Source organism: Cryptomeria japonica, chromosome 5 (assembly GCF_030272615.1).
Source record: "Cryptomeria japonica chromosome 5, Sugi_1.0, whole genome shotgun sequence".
NCBI lineage: Eukaryota > Viridiplantae > Streptophyta > Pinopsida > Cupressales > Cupressaceae > Cryptomeria > Cryptomeria japonica.
This window is the reverse complement of record NC_081409.1, coordinates 111,198,355-111,208,617: the sequence shown is the minus strand read 5'-3', so window position 1 is coordinate 111,208,617 and position 10,263 is coordinate 111,198,355. Positions and strand designations below refer to the sequence as shown.

At 40.6% G+C, this 10,263-nt stretch overlaps 1 protein-coding gene across 1 annotated transcript; it reads right to left on the bottom strand.

The window, feature by feature from the left end:
* Positions 1–681: 681 nt before the first annotated feature.
* Positions 682–9,514, bottom strand: LOC131875738 (uncharacterized). The gene is made up of 3 exons (XM_059220379.1): positions 9,143–9,514; positions 8,659–8,983; positions 682–1,175 (listed from the first exon to the last, which is right to left on the bottom strand). The coding sequence occupies exons 1-3, from the start codon at positions 9,512–9,514 to the stop codon at positions 682–684; spliced, it is 1,191 nt and encodes a 396-aa protein (XP_059076362.1).
* Positions 9,515–10,263: the final 749 nt, after the last annotated feature.

The window sequence follows — 10,263 nt, the reverse complement described above, 5'->3', positions numbered from 1 at the left end:
GGTTTCTTGACCTATTAAAGGTTGAGTTCTTTCTTTTCATTGTAAGAATCACATTACATATTTTTGTGAATATTGAGCTCTCTCTTTTTGAGCATATTCTCTATGTTTTGTATGTTCTTCAGATTTTGCTTCATTGCTTCTCCTTGTAACAGGTTATTCGGCTTGCAGAAGATCTTCAGGCTCCTGTGGTGTTGTATTTTCTCAACTCCTATATGGTATCAGAGCGTGGATCTATAGCTGCCTGTTCTTGTTTTGAGATTTTTGGCTTTGGAAGTAGATCTGGGGTTTCAGGAATTTTTTTGTGTACCTAGGGTTTGAGCTTTTTTTCTGAGCACTTTGGACCTAAACGGACCTCACCATCGTGCTCAGAAGGCCCGAAAACCCCTATGGTCATATAAAATTTGACCTATTTTGGTTCCTGAGCCTCTGGGAGCAATTTTTTTCTCAGATCTAGGCCGTACGGCCCTGGCACGCAGATCGAGAAAAAAAATTTAAAAAAAATAAAATAAAAATTTGCCTTTTTACGGCATGCAGGCCGAAATTTTCTTTTGAAAAAAAAAAGGTGAAAAAAAAAAAAGGGGAGATTTGTTTCTTTTTAAGAAAAAAAAAATTTTTTGGGAAAGTTTTTTTTGGGGTTTGTGGGTACCGCAGGGTACCGGACTGACAGGCTTGTCAGACCTGTCAGTCCGGCCCCTGCGGCCCCCGCCGGTGGCCCCTCCGTCCTTTTTCAGACGCCGCTGCTATTCCTCCGACTCCCCACGGCCTGTCTTCGCCGGCCGCCGCCGCTATTTTTTCCGGCCGCCACCGACCCGGTCTCCGACTCTCGTCGACCGCTTCGTCGCCTCCCTGCGCTGCGCTGCCCGGTCCACCGCCGCCTGTCGCCGCTGGCCAGCTCGCCCGGCCGCCGCTTCCTTTCCGGATGCCGCTTCCGCCAGCCGCTGCGCCCTCCGCCGACCGCCGCTTCCTTTCCAGTCGTTGCCGGTAGTCTCTCCGCCAGTGCAGCACTGCGCCCGCCGCCAGCCGCTGCTCCCCGCCAGCTCCGCGCTCAGCACTGGCCAGCGCCTCCGGCCCGCCTGGCCCCTTTTCCCGGCTGGCCCCCGCTCCACCACCGGGCCGCCACCCGGTCGCCGCCTTGCCACCCGGCCGCCACCGGTGCGCCACCGGAGCTCCGCTCCCTGGCCACCGGACCACCAACAGGCCACCAGACCCCTTTTTTGGGCCTTTTATGGGGGGGTTTGGTTTTTTGGCCCTATCTTGGGCATACGGAGTCGAATTTTGGTGAACAGATAGGCGTCGGAAAGCTGGTTCCGAAGCCGACCTCATGGTGTTGGTAATTTCTTCCAATTTTGCTGTTTGACTGTGTTTTTTTACAGTCAAATTGAGGTCTCTTTTTTGCACTCCGGGAGACGTAGAATGAGCATCCGACCTCCGTTTTTCGAAAACTTTATATTTTCGGAAAGCGTGTTCTGTGTAATTTCCAGAAATATGAGTTTTTTTTCCAGATTCTGGTCCATGCATATTTTATTCAATTTTTTGCTTTTAAGCACTCTGGTGGATATCGTGGTTGTTTCAGGTCCTGGGATCTCTTTTCTGAGTAGGGTGTCTCTGTTTTCATTCTCGTTTCTATTTCTAGTCTTCTTATCATTGTAGCTTGTAATTATGCAAACGCACTGAGATAAAGTGCCATCATGCATTGTTTACTTGGAATCTTGCATATCTTGTGTCTAGTTGTACATGCACTGTTGATCAAGTGCCATGAGGGGGTTGATGTTTGCCTTTGTTTGCCATCTTCCTTTGTCAAGTGAGTGTTCCTTCCATGACATTCACCTCATGATGATGTGTCTCAGCACCTTTGATGTTCTTGGTTCTTCGTCATGCAGTTGTTTTTGGCTGTCCTTTTCAGTGTTCCTGTCCCTCTCCCACTTCCGCATTATGGGGAGGTTTATCCTGTTGGTTCTAATGCTTCCATGGTTCGATTGATCAGCTCTTCAGGCTTTGGTTTCTCATGCCATCTGTATCTTCGATTTCAGTTGTTTTGCCTTATTTGCCTCCTGATTCGAGTAGTGTCATTTGAGGGCACTCATGCAGATTACAGTCTTCTCTACCTGGTCATGTTCTAGTTCAGTGGATGTTCTTCAGATCAGTAGTTATTCTTTGATAGAGTTTGCAGGGTCTTCATGCTTCAGTGATATTTTTTCCATCTCTTTTTGGAGAAGAGTTTTGTTCCCACGTGGTTTTCTCTATTTCTCTAGTTCATAGAGATTTCATTGTATTTGGGTACCTGATCAGGCCTTGTTGCCGGGACCCATCTTTCATGCTTTCAGTAGTTGTTCTAGGTTTTAGCTTCTCCCTAAGTCTAGCTTAAGGGGGGGTGTTAGAGTATTCGGGTATTTACTTGATTAATTAAACATTCTTTGTTTAATTATTTAAGTTCCCTTTATCTCTATTACACTTAAGCTAACTTTAGGTGCATATAATTAATTGTTTTAATTAATTATTATGTGCAAACCTAGGTTTTCCCTTTTTAGGGTTTCTTGACCTATTAAAGGTTGAGTTCTTTCTTTTCATTGTAAGAATCACATTACATATTTTTGTGAATATTGAGCTCTCTCTTTTTGAGCATATTCTCTATGTTTTGTATGTTCTTCAGATTTTGCTTCATTGCTTCTCCTTGTAACAGGTTATTCGGCTTGCAGAAGATCTTCAGGCTCCTGTGGTGTTGTATTTTCTCAACTCCTATAGAAACCACACACCAATGGCTTGATCTAGTGACACAAATGGATGGAAAATGTCTGCACAAATTTCAAAATACCAATTCCACCATTAAATAGGATCATCACTTTTATTTCTACCTCTACACAATTTTTAACAGCCCAAACCGTAGTCACATGGGGATGCCTAGCCTAGGGCTTGATCCCAAAATTCACCAGTTCAACGGCCCACTCAAAAACTTTGCAAATATTAAAATACATTTTTTCCCCTACCATTCCCCATCTTTTGAGCCAATTTAGGCAGAGGAATGTGGGGTTAAGAAAGCATTTCCTTGGAAACCCTGATTTTGGAGGGTTTTCAGACCATCTTCCACTAAAATGTAGATATCTCGCTTATTTCTCAATCTTTTCCTGTCAAATTAAAACCAAATGAACATCAACATAGAGGCCTATTCAAAAAAATGATATATCCTACACATGGCACTATTGCAGCAAATTTATGTAGATTTATGAGTGTTTATTGAATTTGATCACTGTCTTACATCCTAAAAACTTCATAAATCCTTTCTTCTTGACCTCCAAGGCCTTAATAAATGTTTCTCAAACCTCCTCAATTGACTCCAACTGAAATTTGAATTAGGTAGTCATTGGTGTTGGCATTTTTTATGTTTATGTTGTGATTATCATTGATGGACACACACTTGCTTTGAGATCACTTTTTGTATGTATGAGTTATGCTCAACCGGTATTTGCTTCAAACCAGTATTATGTTTAGTCTTTAGACTATCGGTGTTTTGTAGAAAGTGTTTACCAATCTCAAGCGGCATGAAGACCTCAAGCAGTTCAAAGACCTCAAGCAGTTCGAGGATCTCAAGTGGAATGGAGCAAAGGAACTAAAAGTGACACTTATCATTTTCCTAGTCTTTATTTTTGTCAACCTGTAATCTATTTAATAATTAAACCGGTATTACTCTGAGTTACCAATGGTAATCAGTAAAGTTGTATAAACTAGTAATACTCTATGATGAGTTACCATCCACCGACACTTTGACGGTGATTTTGTGTCGTGTTACCAAATGTGTCTAGATACACTGAACCTAGGAACTTGCAATGTAATCCTATTGGACCGACATGAAATCAGATTCCTTTTTAAGGACATCATGTCTAGGGTTTAAGTGAGTGTAGTTGTTAGGATTTTTGGTGGTTGATGAGTTTTTGTATGTGCGATCTTAATAGAGAAGATCAAGTCTGTGTGTTGTAACAGAGTGTGGATTTAATGAAGACTGAAGTAATGTTGAAAAGCATTAGCAATAAGCTATCATGGATCTAACCAAGCAGACTGTGCTATATGCTAGATCATTTACTTGTTGATTACTCACATCTTTGACAAGTCGGAAACCCTTAACTGGGTAGGCCCAGAAAAGCCTTTGTAAATCCTCTAACAAGGTGATTCACATCTATGGATATGAAATCCTCTCACAAGGTAGTCTTTAATCGGACTTATCTCCTAACAGAGATTGAGATTCCTAATAGGATCTATTTTGGTAAAGAACATTGTATGACCTTAACTGGTCTGGTTACTATTCTGCAGATAGTAACTTGTGAGTTTTATCTCACCGTGGTTTTTTCCACTTGGGTTTCCATGTCAAAATCTCTTGTGTTATGGTGATTGTGCTTATGTGGGTGAATGCCTTACTTGTTGTTTGGTTTGCATTTGTGTTAACCAGTTTATTAGTTAAACTATTATACTGGTTTACTGCTAGGCTATTAAAGTGTTTGAGTTCAGTATTTTTTTGGTATACTAATTCACCCCCGCTCTTAGTATTCATCAGTTGGAGGGAGACTAGTTACAAATTGACAACAAAAGTTGTCATCCAAACTTGACAACCTATGACATCTGCCTATGTAACCTATTAGGACACATCATAAACCTTAAAAATAGGCCACATAAGAGCCAAAATACAATTCTTGTCTCATTTAGGCATTTTGGATGTCATTTGACCATGGTTGGCCAAATAGGTCCTAAGAAGCACCCAAGTACAAAATAGCATCAAGGCATTACATGGCTAATCAAAACAAAATGAATGGTCTTGAAAGACCTTATTAAAACTTTAAAAATTTCAAGTAACCTACAAAAGACTCCAAGAGCCTTCATTGCCCAAATGGTATTCAAAGTCTACAAGGTGCTCCTGCACCATACTCCCGGAGGGCATAGAAAACTCAAGTCTCTTGAGGAATGAGGTCTGCAATAGAATGTCCATGCTTTTGAATGTCATACTCAATCATCCATGTGGAATCTTCATCAGGTAGGCCACTCCACTTTACCAAGTACTCCTTATAAGTCTTATTTCTAGTCTTCTTGACCACCTTGGTGTCGAAGATGCTCTCCAACTTCAAGGGTTGGCTAGGTGGTTGATCCTTGACCCAACCTTCATCTCCATCTGATTGCAAACCTGCATCTAAATCTACAACATCACCTTTGTAAGGAAATAAATATGAAACATTGAAAATAGGAGAGATTCCTAATCCTTAAGGAAGTTCAATCTTGTAGGCATTAGGACCAAATTTATGCACAATCCTACAAGGACAAATCTTCTTCATGAGAAACTTAGTTGGCTACCCCTTTGGAAGTCTCACTTTCTTCAAGTGTGCCATCACCAAGTCCCACTACGCATCTCTCTTATTCTCATTTGCCTTCTCTTTGTACTTCTTTGTGTTCTTTTGGAGAGTTTATCTTACTCTATCATGAATATCCTTCATAGTCAATGCAAAGTCTTCTCCCTGAGCACTCCTCTCCAATCCTTGTAGATCCCTTAGTTCTAGAATTCCTCTTAGATGAATCCCATATACAACCTCAAAAGGACTTCTTCCTATGCTATAATTGATGGAATCATTATAAGCAAATTTAGCTTGATGGATGATCATATCCCAAGCTTCTCCATGCTGCTTTGTAAGACACCTAAGAAGATTTCCCAATGATCTATTCATTACCTCAGTTTGGCCATCAGTTTGAGGGTGAAATGTTGATTTAAAGGACAATTGAGTCCCCAACTTCTTCCACAATGTACGCCAAAAGTGGCCCACAAACTTAGAGTCCCTGTTAGTCACAATGTTGAGAGGCAAACCATGTATTCTAACAATTTCTTTGAAGAATAGGCCAACAATACGAGAAGCATCATTACAACATCTACATGGAAAAAAGTGACCCATCTTACTAAACCTATCTACCAAACAAAAATGTTGTCAAAGCTCCGTTGAGTCCTAGGAAGACCCAAAATAAAATCCATGTTGATACTCTCCCATGGCCAATTGGGAATAGGGACTGGTTGATATAAACCTGCATTTGATGATGTTCCCTTAGCCCTTTGGCATGCTCTACAACTTTCAACAAACTTCCTGACATCTGATTGCAACTTGGGCCAAAAATAGAACCTCTTCACTTTTTCTAGTATTTTATCAAGCCCAAAGTGGCCTCCCAAACTACCACAATGCTTCTCTTAGATAATATTCTCCCTCATGGAGCATCTAGGGACACACAACTGGCTCCCTTTGAACAACAACCCCTACTACAACAAAAAATCAGAATGATAAGAATCTGAAAATTGAGTGTAAACCTCATATATTTCACTAAAATCTTCATCATCCTTATACATTTGCTTGAGGGAATCAATTCCCACACTTTCCAACCAAATTTCTTGCACCATGCACACCCTCTTACTCAATGCATCTACCACCTTATTGGCTCACCACTTCTTGTGTTTGATGGTAAATGTGTAGGCTTGAAGGTTTTCAACCCACTTCATCTGCTTGGGATTAAGCTTCTCCTGTCCATTCAGAAAGCTAAGAGCATGATTGTTAGTATAAAGAATGAATTATTTAGGTAAAAGGTAATGTCTCCATTTCTTTAGGGCTTGTACCATTACATACAACTCTAAATCATATGTAGAGTACTTTCTTTTAGCACCTTTAAGTTTCTCACTAAAGAAATCCACTGGTATGCCTTCTTGACTCAAGACAACCTTTGTGACAATATTACTAGCATCACACTCTACTGTGAACAACTTGTTAAAATCGGGCAAAACAAGAATGGGTTGTTGTGCTACTCTCCTTTTTAGATATTCAAAAGATTCATTTTCTTCATGTGACCAAGAAAACTTACACTTTTTCCCTTCTTTGATTGTGTTTAGGATAGGTGCACATATATGACTGAAATTTTTGATGAATTTCCTATAGAATGTTGCCAAACCATGGAACCTTCTCACATCACCTACTATCTTTGGTGTTGGCCACGACAAGATAGCCTCCACCTTTGCTGGATCCATCTTCAAATCCCCTTTTAAGATCACAAAACTAAGATATACAAGTTCCTCCTTCATGAAGACACTCTTCTCCATATTGATCATCAACTTTTCATCATGCAATTTCTTAAAAACCAAGATCAAGTGCTCCAAATGCTCCTCCTTTGTCCTACTAAACACAAGAATATCATCAAGATAAACCACAACAAATTTACCAATGAAATCCATCAATACCTCATTCATGAGGCGCATAAATGTGCTTGGGGCATTGGATAGCCCAAAAGGCATCGCCATCCACTCATAGAGACCTTCATTTGTCTTGAAGGTTATCTTCCATTCATATCCCTTTCTTATTCCAATTTGATGATACCCACTCTTGAGATCAATTTTGGAGTAGTAGCAAGCCCCTCCCAAACAGTTGATTAAGTCTTCAATTCTAGGCATAGGAAACCTATATCTTATGGTAATCCTATTGATGGCACTAGAATTAGTACAAAGTCTCCATTTGCCATCTTTTTTAGGTGCTAGGATTGTTTGGACAACACAAGGACTAAGACTTTTCCTCACCAACCCCTTATCCAACAATTCTTGCACTTGCTTGGCAATCTCCTCATTCTGAGATGGAGTCATCTTATAGGCTATTTTGTTTGGCAATTTAGACCCTGGTATGAAGTCAATCTGATAGTGTGTGTCCTTAATGGGTGGCAAATCATTAGGCATTTCCACCACCATTATACTCTTGTACATGTCCAACAATTGCTGCACCTCCTTGGGAATTTCTTCCTTACCATAACTAAGCACATTAGGACTATTTTTGGCCTTCAAAAAAAGAATATACCCAGGGGTTCCTTCCTCCTTTAGGATATATAGAAACTCTTTTGCACTCACAAACACGACACTTGACCCAATATTATTATCCAAATCCTCATTCGGTAAAGGATCCATCTTGTATTTTCTCACTTATTGGTTATGAGAAATGAGTTTCTTTTCCCATCATGTTGGGATTGTACATCATACTACCATGGAAGTTTTGACAATAGATGGAAAACATCCATGGGGATCGCATCACACAATATTCTATCCTTATACTCCCCTATCTCAAACTCTACCCAAGATTGTTCATCCACTGAGATCTATTGCCCTTTATTCAGCCATGACACCTTATAAGGGTTAGCATGAGGTAACCTTTTCAACTTTAATTTGTCTACCATCTTCGTGGAAACTAGATTCTCAATAGAACCTGAATTGACTATTACCTTACATAGCTTACCATAGGCCTTACATATGGTTCTGAATAATGTCATCCTCTGAGGGGGTTCTTTCACTTGAGGCACCTTCAACATGCAAGTTCTCCTCATCATCAATCTTTCTCCATCATGGGTTGGGGGTGCACTTCCAATTGGGGAATTGACACTTTGGCCATCTTCTTCTTGAATCAATTGGTTTGTTCTCTTTCCTCCATGAGAGTTTGAGGCTTTCTCAGGACACTTGCTTGCAATGTGCCCTACTTGGTTGCAATTGAAGCTTCTCCCTATGAAGACACTAGGACCTCTTCCTGGTCCTCCAAACCTACCCCTTCCATTGGGTTTCCTTTCTATAAAGCCTCCTCTTAAACCCGAGTCTCTACTTTGTTCGCTGGCTAGACTCACCTTGGGGTTTTTGAGATTGTCCTCTTCCCCCAAAATTTCCTTTTCCTCTAGAGTTCTTGCCTCCTCTTCCCATGCCATATTGTTCACCTTTTCTTTTCAACTTATCTTCTACCCTCAAATCCATTTGAAAGCATTCATCTACTATTTTGGGAGTCATCGAACTTATCTCATCTTGAATGTTGAACTTGAGTCCATTCAAGTACTTAGCAACCTTCTCCTTTCCCTCTTCACGGTGCCCCAATCTCAAACTCAATTTGTGGAATTCCTCTGTGTAGGAAGCCACATCTAAATCCTTCTGCTTAAAATTTTGCATTCTCCTATACAACTACAATTCATAATCAGCAGACATGAATTGGGCCTTGAGTTTGGACACCATCTTGTCCCAAGAATGAATCATACTCTTGCCCATATTCACCCTTTCACCTTGAGTATAGTTTCACCAAGTCAAAGAAGCACCCTTTAGTTTGGTCTTTGAAAAAATCACTTTCTTCTCCTTAGCCACTTCCTTGTACTCAAAATAATTATTCATGGCATCTATCCAATCTACAAGTTCTTCAGCATTTACTTGCCCACTATAGGTAGGAATCTCCATGTTGGCTTCTGAAGAGTCTTTGTCTGTTGTCTTTAGAGATTCAAGGAATGTTCTTTGATCAGTAGGTATCTCAAGCTCCTTCCTTTGGGGTTCTTCTTCTTCATCCTCTTGCTTCCCTTCTTCATCACTCTCCTCACTTGGCCCTTTTCCTTTCTTCATTGCCTTTAGTTCAGCCTTGAGTGCCTCCTTGACCCCAGTTTTGATCATATCTTCCATCTCTTGGAATTTCTTAGCCACCTCTGCAAACATCCCCTTTGGATGCATTATGCTAGCCTCTTCTTGGTTCTCTTCTACTAACATACACCAAAACATGTCCTCCCAATGATCACAGTTGCTCTGATACCAATATGATGCAGAGCCCTAAGGAATAAAGGCTTCTCACACAAACTCACTCTACAAGACCCTCAATTAAGGTCTCAACATTCATATATTCTTAGACAATATTGTCAAAAACATGGAGGGTCACCTCTACACTCCCCTTTTTTCAATGGGGCCCCTTTTGATCCCTAAACAAGTTATTGAAATACAACTTCTCACATCAAGTCTCTCCTTGACACCAACACTCTTATCGCCACCTATGACCAACTTGAATTATAACACATCCACCATGGCAGAGCAAGTACGGACACTATAGAACCTCTTTTTCAACCCTAGATACATTAGTTACAACCAAGACAACACCCTTTTGTTTGTACAAGTTCAATCAAGGTGACTTGCCCTCTACAAGACACCTATTCCTAGTAGCCATGTTTTGAGTCTTTAAGGGAAGAATTTTGAAATTATCCTAAATATAGCTCAAACTCTTAGATACCCCTTTTGGTGATACAAAACATTTCCAAGACTCAACCCTTAACTCTTGCATTGGCTGGTTCAAACAACTGCTGCTACAGTAGGCTTAATAGGGCTTTTAGGCCACTTTTACAAAGCAACCACACACCAATGGCTTGATCTAGTGACACCAATGCATGGGAAAGGTCTCCACACATTCCAAAACACCAATTGCACTATTAAAT